Source organism: Narcine bancroftii, unplaced genomic scaffold (assembly GCF_036971445.1).
Source record: "Narcine bancroftii isolate sNarBan1 unplaced genomic scaffold, sNarBan1.hap1 Scaffold_116, whole genome shotgun sequence".
Classification (NCBI taxonomy): domain Eukaryota; kingdom Metazoa; phylum Chordata; class Chondrichthyes; order Torpediniformes; family Narcinidae; genus Narcine; species Narcine bancroftii.
The window spans coordinates 37,835-63,907 of NW_027211851.1; the positions used below are offsets into that span (position 1 = coordinate 37,835).

The 26,073-nt window shown below is 42.3% G+C and overlaps 1 protein-coding gene across 2 annotated transcripts; it reads left to right on the forward strand.

Annotated features, from left to right (window-relative positions):
• The first annotated feature begins 614 nt into the window (after positions 1–614).
• On the forward strand, positions 615–26,003 carry LOC138750322 (uncharacterized). Of its 2 annotated transcripts, XR_011349260.1 has the most exons (5): positions 615–860; positions 5,878–6,019; positions 13,380–13,520; positions 23,784–23,845; positions 25,967–25,990. XR_011349260.1 is itself a non-coding variant. In XM_069912404.1 (2 exons), exon 1 carries the CDS (start codon positions 22,430–22,432, stop codon positions 23,375–23,377), a length of 948 nt encoding a protein of 315 aa, XP_069768505.1. In that variant the 5' UTR covers positions 22,150–22,429; the 3' UTR covers positions 23,378–23,845; positions 25,967–26,003. The 2 variants fall into 2 exon arrangements, 1 of the variants encoding a protein (XP_069768505.1); XM_069912404.1 differs by lacking the exons at positions 615–860; positions 5,878–6,019; positions 13,380–13,520 and having other exon boundaries at positions 22,150–23,845; positions 25,967–26,003.
• The last annotated feature ends 70 nt before the right edge of the window (positions 26,004–26,073 follow it).

The window sequence follows — 26,073 nt, forward strand, 5'->3', positions numbered from 1 at the left end:
ATTAAAAGGTGACATACAAGGTTCGAGTATACCATCTTTCACCAACTGGTCAATTACTGGCTGCAGCCCCTTTCGGCCAGTTATAGGAATTGGATACTGTTTTCGTCTAATTACTTGTTCAGAATCTTTTAAAGTAACTTGCAGGGGAGGAATATCTAACACTCCTCTATTGCCTCTTTCTGCTCATACGCCAGGATTTATTACTTCTCAATCTTCCTCGCTTAATACATACAATTGAACCCCGATACCCTATTCCTGTGGTCTGGTGCCGATAGCCAATTGGTCCTGTAAATCTCGTCCTAATAAACAAACTCCAGCTTGGGGAACTAGTAAAATATCCTCTGTTATTACCTTTTCTCCCATTTGTATTCTTACATCTCTTAATACAGGGACTGTAAAGTCCCTTCCTCCAAATCCCGAAATCATCACGGTCCCCTCTATCTTAACACCCTCGGGTGGTTATAAAATACTAGACTGGGCTGCCCCAGAATCTACTAAAAAGGTCATCGTGTCATTGTGGGGTTCTATGCTTAAATTTACCAGTGGTTCTCTGTGCAGCCCCACGGTGTGTATTGACTGAGAACCGTGACCCCCCCCCGCCCCCCCATTCATAATCTGCTTCCATCTGTCGGACTCTGGCTTTACCCTACCCTTAATTTAGTCTATGTGTCGTCTGAGTCCAGCATGCTCGTTAAATGAAGTGATAGGAGAATCAGTTTATTACACAGCATAAGAATAAAGCTTAACCGAGCTCTGGTTCAGTCGTTAGTTCATAGTAGGGAGAGGAGAGGAGAGGAGAGAAGAGAAAAGGAGAGAAAAGGAGAGAGGAGAAGGACAGAAAAGAAAAGAGTCTGCGGCAGGTAAGAAAACTTTTTTAAAAGTCTCTTACCAGGGTCTGCGGGGAGGAGTCGGCGTCGGAGGCGGCCATTGGTTGAGCGAGCGTACAGGAGAGTGTGACGGGAAGATAAGGTCTTTTTAAAGACTCGTACTGGGGACAGAGCCTAGCAGTAGGGAGGGGAGAGGAGAGGAGAGAAGAGAAAAGGAGAGAAAAGGAGAGAGGAGAAGGACAGAAAAGAAAAGAGTCCGGGGCAGGTAAGAAAACTTTTTTAAAAGTCTCTTACCAGGGTCTGCGGGGAGGAGTCGGCGTCGGAGGCGGCCATTGGTCGAGCGAGCGTACAGGAGAGTGTGTAGGGGTTAATTGGTAAAAGGCCAATAAATAAGAGGGACAGCGAGCGGCCCAGCGAGTGAGTGGCACAGTGAAGGAGTGGGACTTCCAGGCTTTGGCTCCTCAGGCTTCGGCGAAAGCAGGCGGAGAGAAAGCTAAGATAGTCTTTATTACTACTTCATTGGGGTAAGGGATGAGTGTTAAGGCTGTGTGTTGTCGGGAGTGCCGGATGTGGGAGGTCCTGGAGTCTTCCAGACTCCCGGATGTCCATATCTGCACTAGGTGTGTCGAGCTGCAGATTCTCAGGGACCGTGTTAGGGAACTAGAGCTACAGCTCGATGACCTCAGGCTGGTTAGGGAAACAGAGGAAGTCATAGACAGGAGTTACAGCCAGGTGGTCACGCCAGGGCCACGGGAGGATGAAAGGTGGGTAACTGTTAGGAGAGGGACAAAAGAACGTAAGGTGCCAGAGAGGAGCCCTGTGAATGTAACCCTCAGCAATAAGTATGCCTCTTTGAGCACTGTTGAGGGGGACATCAAGGTTGGGGGGAGTGACAGTGGCTGTGCCTCCGGCATGAGGTCAGCCCCTGTAGCTCAGAAAGGGAGGGAAAGGAAGAGGAGGGCAATTGTGGTAGGAGACTCCATAGTTAAGAGGACGGATAGGGGATTCTGCGGACGCAGCAAGGAGAACCAGATGGTGGTTTGCCTCCCTGGTGCCAGGGTCCGAGATGTTGCTGCTCGTGTCCCAGATATCCTAAAGTGGGAGGGACAGGAGCCAGAGGTCGTGGTACATGTAGGTACCAATGACATAGGGAGAATTAGAGAAGAGGTCCTAAAAAGTGAGTACAGGCAGTTAGGTAAGGAGTTAAAAAGAAGGACCGCAAAGGGGGTAATCTCTGGATTACTCCCTGTGCCACGTGACAGTGTGAATAGAAATAGAATGAGGTGGAGGATTAACACGTGGCTGAAGGGGTGGAGTAAGGGGCAGGGTTTTAAGTTTCTGGATAACTGGGACCTTTTTTGGGGGAGATGTGACCTGTACAGTAAGGACGGGTTACACTTAAATCCCAGGGGGACCAGAATCCTGGCAGAGGTATTTGCTAGGGCTACTCAGGATCCTTTAAACTAGAATGATTGGGGGGAGGGAACAAAATAGTACAGAGCAGTAAGGAGAAGGTTAGAATGCAAACAAAGAAAGTTTGTAGTAAGTATTTGAATATGGATGGGCAGGTGATAGAGAAGGGAAATGCTCTGGAAGAAGATGAAGGGCAATTGGCAGGAAAAGTAAATAATGTTGTTCTTAAAGATGAGGGAAAACAGGGATTAAAAATTGGGAAATCCCTGAAATTCATATATTTTAATGCCAGGAGTATTGTAAAAAAGGTGGATGAGCTGAAGGTGTGGATTGATACTTGAAAGTATGATGTGGTAGCGATTAGTGAGACATGGTTGCAGGAGGGATGTGATTGGCAACTGAATATCCCTGGGTTTCGTTTTTTTAGGTGTGATAGAGTCGGAGGGGCAAGAGGAGGTGGGGTTGCATTGCTTGTCAGGGAAAATATTACAGCGGTGCCTAGGAAGGATAGATTAGAGGGCACATCCACGGAGGCTATTTGGGTGGAACTGAGGAGTAGGAAAGGAGAGGTTACACTTGTAGGGGTGTATTATAGACCACCCGGAGGGGACCGAGACCTAGAGGAGCAAATTTGTAGGGAGATAGTAGATATTTGTGATAAGCACAGGGTTGTAATTATGGGAGATTTTAATTTTCCACATATAGATTGGGAAACACATTCTGTGAAAGGAATGGATGGGTTAGAGTTTGTGAAATGTGTGCAAGATAGTTTTTTACAACAATATGTAGAGGTGCCGACCAGAGAAGGAGCAGTGTTAGATCTACTGTTGGCAAATGGGATGGGTCAAGTGACGGAGGTTAGTGTTGGCGAGCACTTCGGGTCCAGTGATCATAATGCCATCAGCTTCAATGTCATTATGGAAAGAGAGAAATCAGGGTCAAGGATTGAGGTTTTTGATTGGGGAAAAGCTAGATTTGAGGAGATGCGAAAGGACTTGCAGGGTGTGCATTGGGACAATTTGTTTTATGGGCAGGATGTAGTAGAGAGATGGAAGTCTTTTAAAGATCAGATTTTGAGAGTGCAAAAGCTTTATGTTCCTGTTAGGTTAAAAGGAGGGGCAAAAGGTTTGAGAGAGCCGTGGTTTTCAAGGAATATTGGAAACTTGGTTCGAAGAAAAAGGGAGGCGTACATTAGATATAAGAAGCATGGAGTTAAGGAGATGTTTGAAAGATACATTGAATGTAAGAGGAATCTTAAGAGAGGAATTAGGAAAGCTAAAAGAAGGTACGAGAAAACTATGGCAAGCAGGGTGAAAACTAATCCAAAAGAGTTCTACAAATATGTTAATGGTAAGAGGAAAGCTAGAGACAAAATTGGTCCCTTAGAAAATCAGAGTGGAAAACTGTGTGTGGAGCCTAGAGAAATGGGGGAGATATTGAACAGTTTCTTTTCTTCGGTATTCACTAAGGAGAAGGATATTGGGAGATGTGGGATAAAAAAAGCAAATTGGGTAAATATGGGGAATATAGAGATTACAAAAGGTGTAGTTTTAAGGCTTTTGAAGAATATAAAGGTGGATAAGTTTCCGGGACCAGACGGGATCTTCCCCAGGACATTGAGAGAAGTGAAGGAGGAAATAGCAGAGGCTCTGGCGGTAATTTTCCAAATGTCATTAGATATGGGGATAGTGCCGGAGGATTGGCGCATTGCGCATGTGGTTCCGTTATTTAAAAAGGGTTCAAGGAGGAAGCCTGGCAACTATCGGCCTGTAAGTTTGATGTCTGTGGTAGGTAAATTAATGGAGAAAATTCTTAGAGATAGTACTTATAAACATCTGGATAGACAGGGTCTGATCAGGAGCACTCAACATGGATTTGTGGGAGGAAGGTCATGTTTGACCAATCTGATTGAATTTTTTGAAGAGGTGACTAGGAATGTGGATGAGGGTAGCGTAGTGGATGTTGTCTATATGGACTTCAGTAAGGCCTTCGATAAGGTACCACATGGAAGGTTAGTTAGGAAGGTGCAGTCTTTAGGTATAAATTTTAAGATAGTCAAATGGATTGAACATTGGCTGAAAGGGAGAGGCCAGAGAGTGGTAGTGGATAATTGTCTGTCAGGTTGGAGGCCGGTGACCAGTGGTGTGCCTCAAGGATCTGTATTGGGCCCATTGTTGTTCGTTATATACATTAATGATCTAAATGATGGGGTGGTGAATTGGATTAGTAAATATGCAGACGATACTAAGATAGGTGGAATAGTGGATAATGAAGAAGGTTTTCAAGGATTGCAGAGGGATTTGGGCTGCTTAGAAAAGTGGGCTGAAAAATGGCAGATGGAATTTAATGCTGATAAGTGTGAGGTGCTTCATTTTGGTAAGAAGAATCAGAATAGGACATATGTGGTAAATGGGAGAGCATTGAGGAATACAGAAGAGCAGAAAGATTTAGGAGTAACGGTACATCGTTCCCTGAAGGTAGAAACTCACGTGAATAGGGTGGTGAAGAAGGCTTTTAGTATGCTGGCCTTTATCAATCATTGCATTGAATATAGGAGTTGGGAGGTGATGTTGAGATTGTATAAGACGTTGGTGCGGCCTAATTTGGAGTTCACTGTGCAGTTCTGGTCGCCTAATTATAGGAAGGATATAAGTATTTAAGATTATGAAAGGGATAGACAGAATGGATGTGGATAGACTATTTCCGTTAAGAGGAGGAAAGATTAAAACAAGAGGACATGAGTTAAGAATTAAGGGGCAGAGGTTTAGAGGTAACATGAGGGGGAACTTCTTTACTCAGAGAGTGGTAGCTGTGTGGAATGATCTTCCGGGAGAAATAGTGGCGACGGAGTCAATTGTATTATTTAAGAAAAGGTTGGACAGGTATATGGATGAGAAGAAGATGGAGGGTTATGGGCATTGTGCAGGGAGGTGGGACTAGAAAGGGGTGTTTGGTTCGGTGCGGACTAGAAGGGCCTAATGGCCTGTTTCCGTGCTGTAATTGTTATGTTATGTTATGTTAACTGATAATTAACTAATAGTTTAATGAATAATTCTGAACATGAGGCCATTGTCGTCTCAAAGCATATTTCCCTGTCAATGTTTGCAATAATACTCTAGTCAATATACTTTTCTATAAAAATATTCTGATTGCTGCATAACTCTTTAAAAAAATATGTTTGGAAGTGAATATGGAATTGATTGAAAAAGATATTGAATACAAGGAAAAATATTCATTTTAACACACTTCACATGTGTCATTTATGTCAAAGGAAGACCTTTCCTTTTAATTAAATCAGCTTTAATTTTTGTCTTTAGTAAAACATAATTCAACGTACACAAATATTGATAAGCTGCATCAACCAATACCCATAAATATTTAATTTTCTTAGTCCATCTAAGCTGTGTAATCTGTTTACCAGCAGTATAATCTTCCTCTGTAATTGATAATATGTTCCTCTTATCCCAATTAACCTTATAAGCAGACATTTCTCCATATTGTACCAAACAGGTTTGCAGATGTCATAATGATTGCTGAGGATTTGTTAAATATATTAGTACGTCATCTGCAAACAAATGAATCTTACATTCCTCTTCATTTATTTTAATCCCACTAATTTTATCATTTTATCTTTTAGCCTGGGCTACCGGTTCTATCACCAATGGCGACAAAGGACAGCATTGCCTTGTGGAGCGTGTTAAATTAAACGTATCTGAAATTTGTCCATTCGTCACCATACTCGCCAAAGGATTTTTATACAAGGCTTTAGCCCAAAAAAGGTAAAAAAGGTCCAAACTTAAACCTTTCAAGTATTTTAAATAAAAAATACCATTCAACTCGATCAAAGGCTTTTTCCGCATCTAATGCCACTATCACTGATTGATACAAACAATGTCTTGACACATTAATCAACGTCAAAAGTCAAACAATATTTTCAGAAGAAAATCTATTCTTAATGAAACCTGCTTGATCAACGTATTAAACGTGTCAAATACTTTGCAAGTCTATTAGCTACTATCTTATAATCTACATTTAAAAAAGAAATTGGTCGATATGAGACAACTTTCAATGGGGCTCTTTCTTTTTCCCGAACCAACACCAGCCTATTCCTGTTGGGCATCTCAGCTACTTCATTGCACATTTGCTCTTCTAGTTCCCTCTTCCCATTTGGCGGCCTATAATATACCCTTATAATAATAACCTCACCCTTCTTATTTTTTAGTTTTACCCACACTGCCTCCCTCGAAAAGCATTTCTGTCAAAGAAGGATGAACACGCTGTCGGGCGGCAAGAATGGTGTTTTTACCATCGCCATTGGGGAGAAAATGCCCATAAATGTGTCCTGCCATGTACCTATTACAGAATAAAGGCAGGAAATGAAAAACCAGCTTCTATTATTGGCTTCGGCAGCTGGTACAAGAATGGGCCTATTTTATCTTCAAGATGACATTTTTCTTGTAGACACAAGTGCTGAGGTCCGTTTGCTCCCACCCAACCTATTTTGAAATATAAACCACATCAATAACAACACCTGGCTCTTCAAACAGCAAATGGGACGATAAGTCCCTGCTTTGGCACATGACGGGTCATGTTTGGGATAGGAGGTGTGACATTCCATTGGAAGTGCGTATTGGCTTCCATTGCACAACCCATTATGGGTGCAGATTTTTTAAGGTCCCATGACTTGCTAGTAGACGTGAAGTGGAGGAAATTAGTTCACGCTACCACTTTTCAAACATACCCACTGGTCTGCAGCAAAGGGAGAGTTTCCATCTCGGGGTCCAGACCCTGCACAAAGATGCCTACGCTGCCCTGCACAATGAATTTCCTGGTATTATCTCTCCGAATTTCAATACCTCCAAAACAGTACATCGAGGGCCATTGCCAACATCTCACATTCTTTAGCCGTCCTTTATGGCCATTGGAGATGAAATATCGTGCATTGTATCGAGCCACACGGCACTTCCAATTTGTTTTGGAGGGTTGGCATTTCACTGTGTTCACAGAACACCAGCCACTCATTTTTGCCTTCAGCAAAATAACGGATCCATGGTCAGCAAGACAGCGGGTGTTTTAGTTTCTGGTGACGGTTCTGTGGGGGGGATGTAGCAGTTGTCTTGTGGGCCGAGTGGGCAAGGTTCTTTGGCATGCGCGTGAAGTCATAAGACAGATAGCTTGGAACTAATTCATTTAATTCACTACCCTAACTGCCCACGCGTGGTGCTGTGTGCTGAGGAATGGCACATTGATCTGTGGATTCTCCTGCCGAAAGGCGTGGGACACTCTCAGGGCTTAATTTAAACCTGTGGTCCTGTGGATTGGCAGCAAACTCATAATGCCTTGAGCCCTATTTGAACAACACTCCCAGTAAATGTCATCTACAGAAGGAAGGGACACCCCAGTGATCCTCACAACTCTTTGCATCATTCCTGACTGATGCTTTACAGCTACTAGACCATCCAAAGGTTTAGCCAGACAGGAGACTCAACTGCGCTCCTGTAAAATCTCAGGATGAGAGGCGTTGGCCTTGACCTCCTCAGCCTCCTTGGGAAGTGTAGGCCCTTCCTGACCAATAAGGAGGAGTGATTGTTTGGTGTAGTAATACGTGTGCTGTGTGGATAAGAATTTTATGTTATTGTATTGTCTATTCTTGCTCTTTAACAATCTTTAGTGGATAGAAGTAGTCATTGTACTTTAGGATGTACAATCATGTACAGATTGTCCTAAAACAGCCATTTGGCCCAGATGTCTATTCAGTCCAAGAATACTTTCGACCACAGGCAGATTTTGAACAATAACACCATTCATTCTGCAACAACTGCCACTTAATTTTGCCAGTTGTTCAATGGTAAACTATATGGGGAAAACACCACTTTCAACTCTTCTACCTTAAAGGAGTAAATATATTCAAATGGGCAGTAGATCAAGAGGTGGAAACAGTGAAATCAGACAGAGGTGAGTGGCTGCTTAAAATTAGAAACATTTGTGTTCATGCTATAGAGTTTAAGGCTGCCCAGGAGGAATATAATGTGTTTTCTTTAAGATTGTTTGCCCTCACCCTGGTGAGGGATGGGGCTAACGGACATGTTGCTGGAATGGTTCGAGAATTGATATGGTAGGTCACAGGAAGCTCAAGTTTAGATCCACAGAGCCCAGGTGTTTAGCAGAATGGCCACCCAGTCTGTATTTGGTCTTGCTGATATCGAGGTCAACTGAGTCATCCAAATGTAGGAGATTAGGATGGATGGGGTTCATGTGAAACTCTGCCTCAACTGGAAGGTCTGATTGTGGCCTTGGATGGAGGTGAGAGGAGATGTAGGGACAAGTTTGGCAATTTCTACAGTTCCAATGGGGAGTGCATGAGATGGTGGTGGTTGGAGAGGGTAGTGCCGTCGAGGGAGTCACAGAAAGATGTGCCCCTGTGAAAAGTTGATATGAGTGGAGCGGGTTAGATGTTGCAGGTTAGAGGATGGTGCTGAAGTTGGAAGTTTCCAAGGATAACGTGTCAGATGTGGCAGCTGATGGGTGGTAAGTGAGAAACCTGTGTGATTCTGTCCTTGTTGTGCCGGAGAGGAGGTGGGGTAAGGGCAGAAAGAGAATTGGAGATATAGGTGCAGGCTTTTTCAATGACAGTATGGGGGAATTTGCATTTATTGAAGAAATAAGACATTTTGTGTGTTCTGGAGTAGAAGACTTCATCTTGGGACTGTTACAGGCCCAGGGGACCCCAAAACCTAGCAGCAATAGAAAATCACCAAGACAAATGGATACTTAAGCAAACGTAATTTTTAATTTTCTTTAAACAAAAAAAACAATCAACCTTTAACTTATCACTATTAATGTAACTGCCTAACATTAACCCCTCCTAATTCTGAACGCAGGTGTATTTAAAGTGTATAAAGTTCTTTGACACTCCTACAAGTTCACCGGTATCTATTAATTCTTATACTGTGCACAGAATTCAACATTTATGACTTTTCACCAAGATCTGGTGCTTAAAAGTAAATGGTTACCCTCCAGGAAGGCTCTTGTTGGTTTCAGAAAGGGATTTCTTGCTCATTGGACACACAAAACTGATTCCCTCTGATCAGCCACTTTGGTGTCTTGCCAAAGAAACTTGCCCCATCAGGGTTTTCCAAATGATAACCTTTTCTGCAGGTCACCATTGAGTTCTTTTTGTTTCCCTTATTTCAAGTGAAACACCATTTCTAGCCAGCCATTTCCTCTTGTATGTAAAACAAGGTTTTTCAACAGGCTGAACTGAGAACTCACAACCCATCTTCAAAATGGGGTTTCAACAAGATGCCAGCTTGCCATCTCACTCTCTCTCTCTTTTAGAACAAAAGCCTATTTGGTGTCTCCTCTCTGCTTGCAAAAGCACATGACATTCTTAGAACAGAAAACTTCTGAGTCCATGTATTTGTTGCTTTAAAAACAATAATCCATTTACACCTACTTTTGAAATTATTTAGCAAAACACACAGTCATGCTCTCCTGCCCCCCCCCCCCACTACCCCAAACCCTGGGCCAAGTCACTGAGGGTCTGTGGATTCTCTTTCAATGCTCACAGACCAATCTAAGTCATTGGCAATGTGAGCTCCAATTTTGATATTCTGACACGATTAGGAACCCATTAGGACCCACTCTTATCCCAGGTCTGATACCTGACACCCATTTAGCCAATTTCCAACCAGTATTTAGCAATCCACAGTGTAGTGTAGGTTCTTTGTCCAGAAGCCCACAGCCTCAAGTTACCAACAGCCTGTCACCTATGTTGGTCCTTCAGTTGCAGAACCCCTCACTGGTCTGCTTCCATGGTCACTGACCCGTGTATTGAATCCTCTGCTTCTCAAATGTTGATGGGGTGTGGTCTTCATGTTTTCTTGTGCCCTGTGCTAGTCCTCTACTTCCCCAAAGTTCGCGGTGGCAAGGAAATCTAACACACCTAATTAAAAAATTTACATCTTAGAGGAGAATCTCACATGTGTGGAGGGATGGAAAGGGCATTATTACAAATTGAAGCCTAATATTTGAATATTCATGTGCCAAATTTGCAAAAGCATAGAGTATATATTTCTTAAGCTCTATGTAATTTTTTCTAAAGGAAGACAATTTTGAAATTTTGCATGTCATCTTGGCATCCCTAAAAATTTATCTGATTTCCGAGTAAGTTCAATACATTTCCACATCCCTGCTAATGCTAATTTAACAAATTTCAATTGATATATTACTAGTTTTAATTTGGGCCTTATTCCCTCAATATTACTAATAAAAATAATGTTGGATTTTGCAGATAAACAACTGTAACTTGTTCCAAAAAATTTGTAATTCTCACCAAAAAGATCTTGCATTAGGACAAAGCTAAGTTGAATGCAAGAAAGTTGCTACATCTTCACCACACTTCAAACATCGATCTGATAATTCTGATTTTATTCTATTCAATTTCTCTGGTGTAAGAAGTAACTGTAGAAGAAAAACGAGTTGTGAATTCCTTCCTCACTGCTGCAGTGTGGAACTCTGGTCAATAGTTCCAGACTGCTGAGTTGAAGTGAATTAATACAACTCCCCTGGATCAAGTGATCTCTGTTGCCAAATCAGCTTCCTGTCGAGCTTTTCAAATCCAACTGCCTGAGTCAACTGACTCCAGATGCAGCTTTCAGATAAATCCTTGCTGACATTTGCTACATTACTAATGTAAAAACAATTATGCTGAACTAATTTGTGTCAAACATTGAGAAACTTATATGGATCTGCCCATATTTGCCAATCAACTACAATATTCAGATCCATTTCCCACATTTGTCTATACTTATGAACTCCTCATTTAAAAGTTCCTACTTGTAATCAAGAGGACATCATAGAAGTAAACTTTTTAACAATTCCTCTTTATAAGGAATTTCTATTTCAATACAACATGGTTGGTCCCAACTTATCCTTCAAATATGCTCTAAGTTGGAAATAGCAAAAATGATTGCAATGAGTTATACGATATTTATTTCTCAGTTGCTCAAATAACATTAATTGACTCCTTTCATAACAATCTTCAACATTTATAATCCTCTTACGAAACCAGCTGTCCAGAAATTGATGATCCTTTGAAAAAGATACGAGGATTTTGAATCAAAGCCATTCTGGGTGATGTACATCCACTTACACCAATTTCATCATTTATTTTAATCCATATATTAATCAAATGTTTCAACAATGGTGTATCTTTTTCAATTCCCACTTGTATATAAATTCTTCTGCCTTTCTCTCTCCTATTTTATACATTTTAAAGGCAATTTTTCCCTTTCACAAAAAGAAGCAAGAAATCTCATTTGAGCTGCTCGATAACAATGTTTAAAATGAGGAAGCTGCAATCCTCTGAATGCAGAATTTGGTTTGGGTCACATGTAACATGGGATTCAATCAGAAATGGGTTCACGTGACGTAAACTCATGATGCAGACTTTTTTCTGAAAATGGAATACAAGAGGAGGGTTGTCTAGGTCTTTCACAGGATATAGATCACAAGATAAAGGGGAAAAGTAGGCATATTGAGTCTGCTCCACCATTCTTCCACTCACCCCCACTCCCCAGCTCTCTCCCCATTACCTTTGGTTCCTTGACTAATCAACTACCTGTCAATCTCTGCTTTAAATACACCCAATGACCTCAGTTCCACAGATTCACAACCAAATGACAAAATCAATTTTGCCACATCTGTTTTAAATTGACACCCTTTTATCCTGAAATTATTCTCTCCTGTCCTAGAATCTCCTACCATGGGAAACATCTTTGCCATATGTACTCTGTCCAGGCCTTCCAGCATTTGAAATGCCTCTGAGGTCCCCCTTATCCTTCTGTATTCCAACTAGTACAGTCGAAGAGTCGACAATTTTTCCTCATGCACTAACCCTTTCATTCCTGATATCGTTCCAGTAAATCATCTCTGACCTTCTCCAACACCAGCACATCTTTTCTCAAATACGGCACCCAAAACTCTAAACCTGATTGAATGGGAAGGCAATTCTCTAACGACACAAACACAACAGTGAAATGATATTATGTCTTGTTGATATTTACAAAAATTATTGAAGAGTCAATTCACAGTGATGTACAATAAATTCTGGCCTATAATTCTAGCCCATTAATGGACTATTATCATAACCTAAAGAATGAGGGTTGTTCTGAAGCTTGGTTCTGTGTTACGAGACCAGAGGATCCCAAAACCCAGCAGCAATAGATATTCACCAAGACAAATGGTTACTTAAACAAAAGCTGATTTTAATTATCTTTAAACATGAAAACAGATAACACTTTAACTTATCACTATTTTACTATTTTAACTTACTTTATCTAACTTACCCCCCTTCTAATTCTAAGTGGACGTGTGTGTAATGTGTGTGTAAGTTCAGAAAAGTTCTTTGGTTCACAGTCCAATCTCACTTCTCATTCCTCCAAGTCCACTGTTTGCAGGCCATTCTTATACTGTGCACAGAATTTAACATTTATCAAGTTCACCAGATTTTGGTGCTCAAAATGTGAATGATTACCACTGGGAAGTTTTTTGTTGGTTTTCAGAGAGAGGTGTGTTGTTCAGGGAAGCATTAGTGTTTTTGTGACTCAATGTACCAGCATCTGAAGTCCGCTATCTCTTCAGAAAAGCTCTGATAGCTTTAGCATGGAACAGAGCTGAACCAGGACTTTGCAGGTATTTAAGGGAGTGTGTGTGCAGGGTTTGTTCTAGACCAAAAATCTCACCAAATGACTCTGCTTGAAATCAAGATTCAAAGCATTTTGAGGAATACAACAGGAATTGTTCAACAAGAGCCTGGTTTTCCCTGAGGAGTTTTCTTTCAATAGTGGAAATGATTTTTTTTTTTAAAGCCCATTAATCTTCCTGATACAAATCTTTGCATTTAACTTTCAGGTTGCTATCTGTTGTTAACTTGGAGGCCTTTAATGGGGTGTCTGGGTGGAATCTTTGCTTTAACCAAGCAGTTCGCTTGCAATTTTCCAGCTGTAGGATGCGGTGCAGTTGCTTGCAAGTTTAGCAAGTGGGATTATGATGTGAAACTGCAAATCACAGCGTCATTTTTGTTTTTGAAAATGCAAATGTGAAAATGTTAACTTTGGTCTCCTTGGTTTCCTTAAGTTTACAGAGGAGACGTTGGGTCAAGCTGAGAAGACAGAGTTGGATGCCCATTTGGCGTATCGGCTGGGCAAAGCAGAAAGCACAAAACAAGGGACTGAAAAAATAATGAAGCAGACTGAAGTGCCGTTGAACCAAACCCAGGTAAAGAATTTAATTTTGTGCAGTGTACTTAAGAGACCAAACGATTTGGGCTTTTAGTGGTGACCTATTTAAATGAACAAAATCTGATTAGAATAGAAGTTTATGGAATGTTTGGGAGTTGCCACAACAAAATGGAGCATATAAATTAGATGTTGTAATTAAGATAAATGAACAATGCAATGAGCCTGGTGTCACAGTATCTGCCTCCCTCTACCGTATATCACCATTAATCCTTCTCCCCAATATGAACCTGATATCACAGTATAGACGAGAATTTATTGTAAATCACTGTTAAACCTTCTCACGACAGTGAATCCGGTGTCAGAAGTATCTGTCAAAGTTAACTGTACACCACCTTCAGCATTCTTCCCACTCTGAACCCCGTTTCACAGTATCTGCCACAGTTTATCGTACATCACTTTTAAACCTTCTCAGTACTGTAAACCTGGTGTCACAGTACCTGCCACAGTTCATTGAACCTGACTGTTAAACCTTCTCATGAATCTAAATCCTGTCTCATAGATTCTGTCTCTATCGGACATCAACGTTAAACTTTCTCCCCCCTGTGAACCTGGTGTAATAGTATTTGTCTCAGTCTACCGTCCATCACCGTTTAACATTCTGCCCACTGTAAACCTGGTGTCACAGCATCTACCTCAGTCTCCCATACATCACCCTTAAATCTCCTCCCTACTGTGAACCTGGTGTAAATGTATCTGCAATAGTGTTATATGCATCACTTTTAAACCTTCTTCCCACTGTGAGCCTGGTTTCACAATATCTGCCACAGTTTATCGTATATCACTTTAAAACCTTCTCAGTACTGTAAACCGGGTGTCACAGTACCTGCCACAGTTCATTGAACCTGACTGTTAAACCTTCTCACTAATGTAAAATGGTGTCACATTATCCTTGTCACACCTCCATACATCACCGTTAAAGCTTCAACCCACTGTGAACCCGGTGTCCACAGTATCTACCACAGTTTATCGTACATCACTGACACAACTCCCTACTGTGAACACAGTGTCACAGTATATGCCTCAGTCTACCGAACATCACCATAAAACCTTCTCTCAACTGAGAAACCGGTGTCACCCGATCTGCCACAATTTATCCTCCATCAATGTTAAACATTCTCTCCACTTTGAACGCAGTGTCACAGTATCTGCCTCAGTCTCCCATACAGGACACTTAAACCTTCTCCCCACTGTGAACCTGGAGTCACAATATCCGCCTGAATATACCTTACATCACCCATAGACTTTCTCTCCACTGTGAACCTGATGTAACAGTATCTGCCTCAGTCTCCCATCTATCACCATTAAACATTCTCCCCACTGTGATCCTGTATATGCCAGAGTTTATTTATACATCACTGTTAAACCTTTTCACTGCTCTGAAACCGGTGTCACAGTTTCTGTCCCAGTCTACTGGACATCAGCATTAAACGTTCTCCACACTGTGAACTCAGTGTCACATTATATGCCACAATTTATTGTACATCTCGTTAAACATTCTCCTCACTGTGAACCTGGTGTCACAGTATCTGACACAGTTTATCGTACATTAATGTTAAACATTTTCACTCCCGTGAACCCATTGTCTCAGTATCTATCTCAGTTCACCGTACATCACCGATAAAATTCTCCCCCCAGTGAAGCTGGTGTCAGAGTATCTGCGTACGTCTATCGTACATCACCATTAAACATTCTCCCAACAGTGAAAACAGTGTCACTTTCTCTGCCACAGTTTATCATACAGAACTGTTAAACGTTCTCCCCAACGTCAACCCCGTCAGTGTCATAGCATCTGCCTCAGTTTCTCGTACATCACCAGTAAACCTTTTCCCCACTGTGAGGCTGGTTTTACTGTACCTACCACAGTTTATCGTACATCACCATTAAACCTTCTCCGCACTGTGCACCTAGAGTCATGGTATCTACCTCAATTCACCATATATCATCATTAAATCTTCTCCCCACTGTGAACACAGTGTCACAGTATCTGTCTCAGTCTACCGTACATCACTGTTAAACCTTATTCCCCACTGTGCACCTGGTGTCACAGTATCTATCTCAATTTACCATACATCACCATTAAACCTTATCCCCAATGTGAACCATTTGTCAAAGTTTCTGCCAGTGTTTATCGTACATCACCGTTAAACCTTCTCCTCACTGTGAACACGGCGTCACAGTATCTGCCTCAGTCTACCATATATCTCCCGTATATCTCAATTAACCCTTTTCCCATTGTGAACCTGGTTTCACAGTATCTGACACAATTTATCGTACACTGTTAAACATTCTCAAAACTGTTAACCTGGCATCAAAGAATCTGCCTTACTCTATCGAACATCACTGACAAAACTTCTGCCCACTACAAACCCAGTGTCACCGTATCTGCATCAGTCTACAGTATATCACCATTAGAACTTCTTTCCACTGTTAACCTAGTGCCACAGCATCTGCTATATTGTTCATCAATGTTAAACTTTCTCACTACTGCTGGAAACCAGGTGTCACAGTATCTGCCTCAGTCTGCTGTACCTCACCGTTAAACCATCTCATTACTGTGATCTCGGTGTCTGATTACCTGCCTCAATCTACTGTACATCACTGTTAAACATTCTCCCCACTGTGAACCTGGTGTCACATTATCCACCACAGTTTATTGTACATCATTGATAAACTTTCTCATTGCTGTGAACCTGGTGTTACAGTATCTGCCACAGTTTATCGTACATCTCTGATGAACCTCCTCTCCAGTGTGAACCTAGTGTCACAGTATCTGTCTCAGTCTACCGTACATCACTGTTGATCTATCTCTCAACTGTTAATCCAGTGTCACAGTATTTACCACATTATATTGTACATCACCGTTAAACCTTTTCCCCACTGATGACCTGATGCCACAGCATCTGCTGTAGTTTATTGTACATCACTGTTAAACCTACTAATTACTGCTGTGAAACCAGTCACACAGTATCTTCCTCATTCTTCTGTATAGCACCGTTCGCACATCTGTTTTAAACCTTCTCTCTTCTGTGAACTAATTTTCATGGTATCTGCCAAAGTTTACCATACATCACTGTTAATCCTTCTCACTACTGTGAATGCGGTGTCACTTTATCTGACCCAGTTTAATGTACATCACTTTTAAACCTTCTCCACACTGTGAACCCAGTGTCACAGTATCTGCCTTAGTCTCCCGTGTATCACCATTAAACCTTCTCACCTCTGTGAACCTGTGTCACATTTTGTGCCAGAGTTCGTTGTACATCACTGTTAAACCTTCTCCCCACTGTGAACCTGGTGTCACAGTATCTACCTCAGTCAACCATACATCACCATTAAACCTCCCTTCTGTGAACCCAGTGAAATAATATCTGCCTCAGTCTCGAGAAAACACCATTAAAATTTCTCCCCACTGTTTACTCTATGTCTCTGTATCTGCAACATTGTATAGCGTGTCACCTTTACACCTCTTCCGCACTGTGAACCTGGTGTCACAGTACCAGCCACAGTTAATTGAACCTGACTGTTAAACCTTCTCACTAATGTGAACCCGGTTTCACAGCATCCGTCTCAGTCTCCCATACATCACACTTAAACCTTCTCCCCTCTGTGAATTCATTAAAACAGTATATGCCCGAGTTTATTATACATCACTGATAAACCTCCCCACTGTGATCCGGGTGTCATAAATCTGTCTCCATGCACTGTACATCAGCATTAAAGCTTCCCCCCACTGTGAACCTCATGAAACATTATCTGACACATTTTATCATACAACACTGTTAAACCTCTCATTGCTATATAACCATATAACCATATAAAGCACACAAAAGGCCAGTGTGGCCCTACTAATCCATGCCGGAACAAAATCTCCACCCTCCTAGTTCCACTGACCAGCACCTGGTCCATACCCTCCAAGTCATCATCCAGTCTTTCCTTAAATGTAAATAATGTCCCTGCTTCAACCACCTCCGCCGAAAGCTTATTCCACATCCCAACCACCCTTTGCATGAAGAAATTTCCCTCTCATATTCCCCATATAATTTTCCCCATTCAACTCAAACCATGGCCTCTGGTTTGAATATCTCCCACTCTTAATTGAAAAAGTCTATCCATGTTGACTCTGTCCCTTTTAAAATCTTGAACACCTCCATCAATCCCCCCTTCAATCTTCTATGCTCCAGAGAAAAAAGCCTCAGGCTGCTCAACCTTTCTCTGTAACTCAAACCCTGACATCCTGTCAACATTCTCGTGAACCTTCTCTGCACTCTCTCTATTTTGTTTATATCCTTCCTATAATTTGGTGACCAAAACTGCACACAGTATTCCAAACTTGGCCTCACCAATGCTTTGTACAATTTCATCATAACTTCCTAACTCTTGAATTCAATACTCCAATTTATGAAGGCCAACATTCCAAATGCCTTCTTCACCACTCTATCTACCCGAGTATCAACTTTGAGGGTACTATTTACCATAACTCCTAAATCCCTTTGTTGCTCTGCTCTCCTCAATTGTCTACCATTCAACGTATATGACCTATTTAGATTTGCCTTTCCAAAATGCAACACTTCACACTTAACTGTATTAAATTCCATCAGCCATTTCTCAGCTCATTCCTCTAGCTTTCCTACATCTCTTTTTAAGCTATGGTAATCTTCCTCACTGTCCACAATACCACTAATCTTTATATCATCTGCAAACTTACTTATCCAATTCACCACCCCTTCTTCCAGATCTTTAATATATATAACAAACAATAGTGGACCCAGGACCGATGCCTGAGGAACTCCACTAGTCACCGGCCTCCAATTTGACAAACAATTTTCTACCACTACTCTATGACACTTCCCATCCAACCATTGCTGAATCCATTTCACTACCTCCTTATTTATACCTAATGCCTCTACCTTTTCACCTAACCTCCTGTGGGGAACTTTGTCAAAAGCATTACTAAAGTCTAAGTAGACAACATCCACAGCTTTCCCTTCATCAACCTTTTTTGTAAGCCCCTAGAAAAACTCTATAAGGTTTGTTAAGCATGATCTACCCCTGTCAAAACCATGCTGACTACTACCTATCAATCCCTGTTTTTCCAAATATTTGTAAATGCCATCCCTCAGAACACTTACCATTAACTTACCCACCACAGACGTCAGAACTAAGTGGGAAGGAGGATGCAGGGCATTCGATAGCAGGACATTGTGAGAGAATGGATTCCTCGAACTCTTGAGGGGAGAAGGTGCGGATCGATCCATCGGTTTAGGTGGGGCAGGGTATAGACATGGCAGCTGACTGGAATTGTCAGCGGGTTACTGAGACCTGGGAGAGGAGGGGAAGGAGGGTGCAGTAGTATTCTGACGAGAGAGTGCTGAGGGAGAGGCAACATGGGTGGAACCTCAAGGCAAGGGACCCTTGATTGTTTGCAAGGATGGGATTTGTAAATAGATATCCAGCACAGAGCCTCTTTGTCCCCCTGCCATCAGGAAGGAGATATGGAGGAATAAAATCGGGACAGCCAGGCAGCTTCCTCCCACAGGCCATGAGATTGACAAGGCAACATGAGCTGGCTGGGAGCAAAGAATGAAAAGGGGGAGAGGAATATGGACTGATTACAACAGCTCAGCCAGCAGGAGAGAGGGGCTGAAGGGCCTGTTTCTGTGTTGTCTATCTGGACCAGCATTTTGAGTTCAAGCTTAAAAACCCAACCATTTTTTAATTTAATAATAATGGTACAGAATGAATCAAGAGACAAGATGTCTGTCCAGCAGCAAGCATCGAAGGCACTTTCTGAAACGGAGGCTCTGAAACCACAGGGAGATTCTGGCTGGAATGAGGCCCGACTTCTGCTAGAAGGAGGAGAGGAGAAGCAGGGATAATGTAGGGGAATGGGTGGGGAAGGGAGGGGGTAGAGATACCTTCCTCCATTCACCTCCCCTTTCCTCCACCCTGTTCCCTGTCCTGGGTAAACTTGTACCTCTCACTTTGTTCGTTTGAGATTGGTCACAGTGTTTGAGCTACCATAAGAAAATAGACACCCACACTGAGAGCAGTTCAGTTTAAACAAATGTTTATTACAAATTCAAAAGCTGATTTCAAACTAAATTATGCAAGCCCTTCCCAATTATACTTATCAACGCCTGGACTGGTCCCAACTGCCAAAGCAAGGCAATGACTGCACACGTGTCATAGGTTGTCGGGGAACCGATAGCAGCTTCTCCACCTCCCTCGACCGGGACGTTAGCTGGACTCTAGAAGTTCTTCTTGCTGAAAGACGTTGCCACCTCTCGGAGAGTCTCTCTCTTCAGCAGCGGGACCATGGCTTATATTACCCAAAAACTGCTTACCCAAGCACCTATTCCCAGCACAGTAAGAAAGATAAGCGAGCAAGCTAGCATGCTAGGCTTCTAGCAAATAACATAATTTTCAGCTTATCACTTTGAATACAATGGTTATTTTGCATCAAGGCTAGGCCTCTGACAGTCTGTGACCAAAACAAGCAGGAAGATTAAATGTTCTTGGTCTACAGATGTCCTTTTGTCAGATAACTGCATCTCTGGCCCCTCGGTGGAATTTAGCTTAAGTCTGCAGATACTAAAAAAAACAAGCAGGTTCTCAGCCTTGCAGAAGCAAAGGTTGCAAAAGTAAAAAAAAAAACACGGTTTAAATCTTCCATTACATTCCCCTCCCAATTTCCCTCCCCATTTCCTTCCCCCGCTCACCTCCCGGTTCCTCTCCCTCTTCCCATTCTCCTACTCCTAACTCTAACCCCTAACAAACCCTAACCTTAACACTACCGATACCCCCTATCACTACTCCACGTCCTTTAACTCTACCCCTACCCCATCCCCTAACTCTATCTCTACCCCTACTCCGTCCCCTAACCCCAACCCTAATACTACCCACCTTCCTCTACCCCAAACACTCACCCCACCTCTACCTCCTACTCCTACCCCCTTCCCCTAAACCTAATACAAACCCACTTCCCTGAACTCTAAACCTAACCCTAAACCTAGACCTAATCCTAGCCCATGTCTCCTAACCCTAACCATGATGTTGTTAGAAATAGAAGTACCTTAACAGAAATTGCTCGAGACAAAAATTGAGAACAAAGAACATTTATTATAACAACAATGCAAAGTTGTGTGCTTCCCCTTATCCTGGGAATACACACACACACTGGGGCTCACCCAACTTTTATACAGTGAATTTCAGTATAGGAATACCCTCCCCCTTACATTCTTCTGCCCCCTGGATGGGTTTGGCATAAGGCAATCCTGCCTGCCTACGTGCTGTTTCTGTGCACTTGGAGTATCCTGTCAGTGTCTCATCATGTTATTGTCCTTATTCACACCTTCCTGATTCTCGGAGCTACAGTCCCTTCATATGCAGAGTTCGCTAATCCTGTCTAGGGTTGACTAATTTAATATGTATAACTTTGTAAATCTATGTAAAGTTAACTAATTATATATGTAGAACTTGGTACTTCTGTCTAGGGCTAGGAGACCCTTATCTCATCCAGACGACCTCTACTTCCTACATTCTATTATTCCTTACCTCTCCTTATCTTATTCATACGGTGGGCTCACTGATCCTGTCGAAAAGACTAGAAGATTCTTATCTGACAGAGGCTGACTCTGCTTCCTGCATTCTAATTTCCATGCTTAGCCTGTTCATACTGGTTTAATCCATCACTCCACATGTCTGCACTAGTTTCCCCATCTTTCATATTTTATGTCAAGTTTCCTCATCTCTCACAATGTTACCTCTATCCCGGTCCTTGCCCTTACTCTCATCCAACCCAAGCCTAAACCCTACCCCTATCCCCTACACCTAACTCCTTCCTCAAAACATACCCCTTACCCCTATCCCATACCCACACCCCCAAGCCTACCCCTTACTCACCCCACTTCCATTACCCCCTTTCTCCTACCCCCATTCCCCTACCACTCCTTCCCCTAGGTTAGGGTAGTGTGAGAGATGGGAAAATTGATCTAAAATTATGAACATGGAAGAAACTAAAATTCATCAGTTAATGGCTGTAACCAGTACAAACAGGATAAGCTTGGGGGTTAGGATGCAGGAAAGCAGAGTCAGCACGATTAACATAAGAATCTTCTAGTCTTTGTGACAAGAGCCACCATAAGACTAAGAAAAGGAGTGGTAAGGAACAATAGAATGTAGGAAGTTGAGGTAGTCTGGATCAGATAAAGGTCTCCTAGCCCTGGACAGAAGTACCAAGTCCTACATATCTAATTAGCTAACCATACACAGATTTATACATATGAAATTAGCCAACCCTAGATAGAATGAGTCAACTCCGCATACCAAGAGATTGTAGCCCAGAGAATCAGGAAGGTGTGAATAAGGACAATGACATGATGGGGCACCCACAGGATACCCCCTGGTCCTCCAAGTGTACTGAAACTGCACGTAGGCAGGAAGGATTACCTATGCCAAACCCATCCAGGGGGCAGAAGAATTTAAGGGGGAGGGCACTCTGATACTGAAATTGACTGTATAAAAGTTGGGTGAGCCCCAGTATGTGTGCGTATTCCCAGGGTAAGGGGAAGCACCCAACTTTGCATTGTTGTTGTAATAAATGTTCTTTGTTCTCAATTTTTGTCTCGAGCAATTTCTTTAAAGGTACTTTAATTTCTAACAAATGGGGGCTCGTCCGGGATCACACTCCCTCCACTGACAGAGTACCCCGACGACGAGAGTAGGTGCACCCCGGCTGATTCAGCTGGACTCACAAGCGACGGGTGGCTGGTCAGTGGAAGAAGCGAGTGATATCCGAGAAGAGGCATTGAGAACAAACGACGGAAGGAAGCGCGCTAGAGCATTGCTACTGGAACACGGTAAGAGTAATTTTACTTGTTTATAAGTATGGGAATAATGAGTAGCAAGGAAGAGAGTCCTGGTTCAGGATGTGAACACCAGATAGCTACGTACAGCCCGCTTGGGTTGATGTTATCTGAGTGGGGCACGGGAAAGACCCGTGGGAAAGACAAACTGACAATGGTCGGGTATTGTTGTATTGAATGGGTTAAATACCCGGTTAAAGGGAGCTCCGTGTACTGGCCAAAGTTCGGATCCGAGGATGAATGGATGTGTCAAGCTTTGAACATCTGGCTCTATCAAAACCAGAAAGACAATGTTGAGAGCAGGGAATATGCAGCCTGCTGGCTCAAGGGACCCATTGAACAACTGGTTTTGAATGAGAAAGAATTCAGTGATAAGAGAGAGGAGGAACCTTTTGTCCCTGAATCACAGGGTTGGGATGTGTTACATTCCCTCCCTCCACCTTATGTTCCTCCTATGCCGGCTCCTATCTTTCCTTCCCCTCCTATGACCTACCCTTCTGCACCTCCCCCTCCTCCCCCACCACTAGAGAAGAAAGAGGAGAACCGGAGTGGTATGGTGACTCGCTCACAAAGCGCTCGATTACCACCTCCGTTGACAGTAGAGGTAGAACATTGTAATTCAGAACAGCGTGAGATCCCTCAGGAAGAAGTGGCAGAACCCTGCGATTCACTTCTCAGGGAACAGGAACACAAATCTAAGAAACCAGAAATTAGCTGGATGCGACCCCTGCGGGAGGTTCCCGTGGGAGAAGGTCTGGGGTTCGTAAATGTGCCCCTGACCAGCACTGAAGTACGTAATTTCAAGAAAGAATTAATCTCCCTGATAGAAGATCCCCAGGGATGTGCCGAACAGTTAGACCAATTTTTGGGACCAAATATATATATTATATGGGGGTCTCGACATAGAATCCCCAGCAGGGGAACAATTGGTACTAACAGGTTTTGTTACCAACTCAGCCCCAGACATTAGGAGAAAATTACAAAAGACAGAAAATTGGCATGAGCAGGGAATAACCCAGCTTCTACAGATCACACAAAAAGCATTTGTCCAGACATCTGAGGATAAGCAGAAAGCAAAGGCTAACATTTTGATGCAAGCAGTTAAAGGAATAGTAGATGAGTAACATGAAAAAGGCAGGGACTGTGTGCCAGCTCCTCAATGTTGGGAGAAGCGTCGGGAGTGGGAGAGTAGAGACCAGAGATAATTTCATAAATCACGACTTCCCACTTCAGTCACTGACCAATATTGATTAAAATTCATGCTAAAAATTAAATGTCATAAATGATCGTTTTTCAATACTGTAGAATTAGCGAATTTAACTACCAGTTAATTCCAATTCATGAAATAAATTGTATTCAAATGTGATTTTGCACAGGGAGTACCTGAGAGCTGAGTGATGTTATAACATTTGCAGGGAGAAATGTTTGCGCAAATAGGGTGAGTTCTATACATCTTAACTTTAAGTGTATGTGAGATAAAGAAAGGATCTGATGTGTAAAGTGGCTGGATCAGCCAGTTGAAGGGGGAGTGTGCATGTCCCTTTAAGTGCACTGTGGCACTTGAAATTGAGGCTCCAGGCACCTGTCTTGCAGTTAGAGGAATGGAGCCCTATCAATAGATTTAGTACATTTGTTCTACACATTCAGCAGTCAAGGTCCGTGAGTTTAAAGATCACCCACCTCTGGGGATTCCTATGGGGATTCCTATAAGTTTAATCATTCATTTCTCTGGTGCATTTTCCTCCGGAGTGAAATTAATGCCTCGGCACAATTTCTCTGTATTGCCGCTGTTATTTAATTCATGATAACTTTCCCCATTCATCAGGTTTATATTTAAATCCGGTAGTGTGGAAGTTACATTGTAAATAATCACGGAGGTAAACCCTGCGCGACTGGATTCAGCTTAATGGAGAAATAAACCTGCGAACTGGTCTATGGTGGTGTGTGAGTACTGCAATAGGTGGAATATGATTTAAATTGGTGGCATCGTTCAGAACAATTGGGCGCATAGGAATAATAGCATTAATTACTCACAGATCTTGTACCTGATACTATTCACTACATCCCGGCTTCAGGACTGGGAAATTGGCATGGTACAGAGAAATTGCCATGGCACCAATATTTCTTGATTCACTAATGACTCCACAAGCTCCAGGATTCATGCAGCTAAACTTTAAGTGCAATATTATAGAAACTAGCCGGTACTTAAATGATTGTGTGTGCAATCAACATTGCAAAAATATGAAAGGTAATACAGGTGCTCCCCTACTTATGATTTTACGATGACACAATAGCATGACTGTCATTTACTTTCATATAATGTGTTAAAGGTCATCACAAGCATCATTGATTTTTCCAATAAACTTTGATAATTTCTCTAAGGTGAATTTTTTGTAGCCTCGTTGGTTAATCACATTTTCGGAAAGCTTACAGGGACTGTTGGGAGAGAGCAGGGTAGTGAGATCAGTATGAGGACTGATACAGTGCTGTTAATGTTAGACAAGGTACCTCTCCAATTAAGATTTTTTTTCAACTTACGCTGGGTCTGCTGGAACGCAACCCTATCGTAAATTGAGGAGCACCTGTGATGTTCTTCTATCTAAAGCCAGCTTTAGATAAACTCTTATCATTCTGACAAATCCAGGTCTAAGTCTAATTTTCCTCCAGCCTTTGAGCAAGCGCTTCCACTGCTGCATCCTACTGATCACCTCCTCACCAATGAATCAGGAGACCATGGTGTATGGCACTCACTGCACAAGCAGTCTGAAAATGTGTACAAGCCTGTTCAACTTCATTTTACAAAATCAACAATCGGTTCCAGGCTCCCCAATGCTCTCTGTGGAGAGAAAATTGCCAGATTTTTACCCTTTTAATGCCCTTGGTTATGTTTGCCTCTTCTCAAAGATTACATGGCTGCACAGAGGAGCAAGGCTGAAAATGCCTTGAAGTAATCTGTTGGCTGCACTTGTGACCTTTAGTCAGAAAATGCATGGGCTCTTGTCTCACTTTGGGTAGTGCAGCGGTTAGTTCAACTATATTACAGTGGCAGTGATGAGTAGATGGATGTGAGGGGGTTGGAGGGTTATGGTCAGGGAGTAGGTAGGTGGAACTAGTTGGAGTTTCATGTAAATCGGTGCGGACTAGAAGGGCCAATATGGCCTGTTTCAGTACTGTTATTGCTATATGGTTATTATATGGAATATGGTTGTGAGCTGTGGCACAAGGCATTTTACTTAAGGCAGAACTAAAGGTTGAATATGTTTCAAGTTCTCTTGCAGAGGCTCTTGTGCTACAATGTCTGTTATGTACTCTAACAAATTGGAGGGTTGTGCCCCATACAGACAAGCAGCTCCAACTGCATTTTAATAAGGTCTAACATATTCAAAACCCATGCAAATATGGTTTGTGTTTCATTTTACAATTTTTACACTAACACAAAGGAAAGTCAGATTGTTATTCATTTTATTAAAATCTAGTGATTGGTTATATGTAAAAGCATGGCAAGAGGATCAACTAAAACCTGCCTGGGATGGTCCCTGCTGTGTACTTTTAATTACAGACACCGCAGTAAGAACAAGAGAGAAAGGCTGGACCCACATTCAAAGAATTAAACCAGCTTCTGTGTTGTACCAATTTTTCGTCCCATTTATATAATATGTGTTCAGG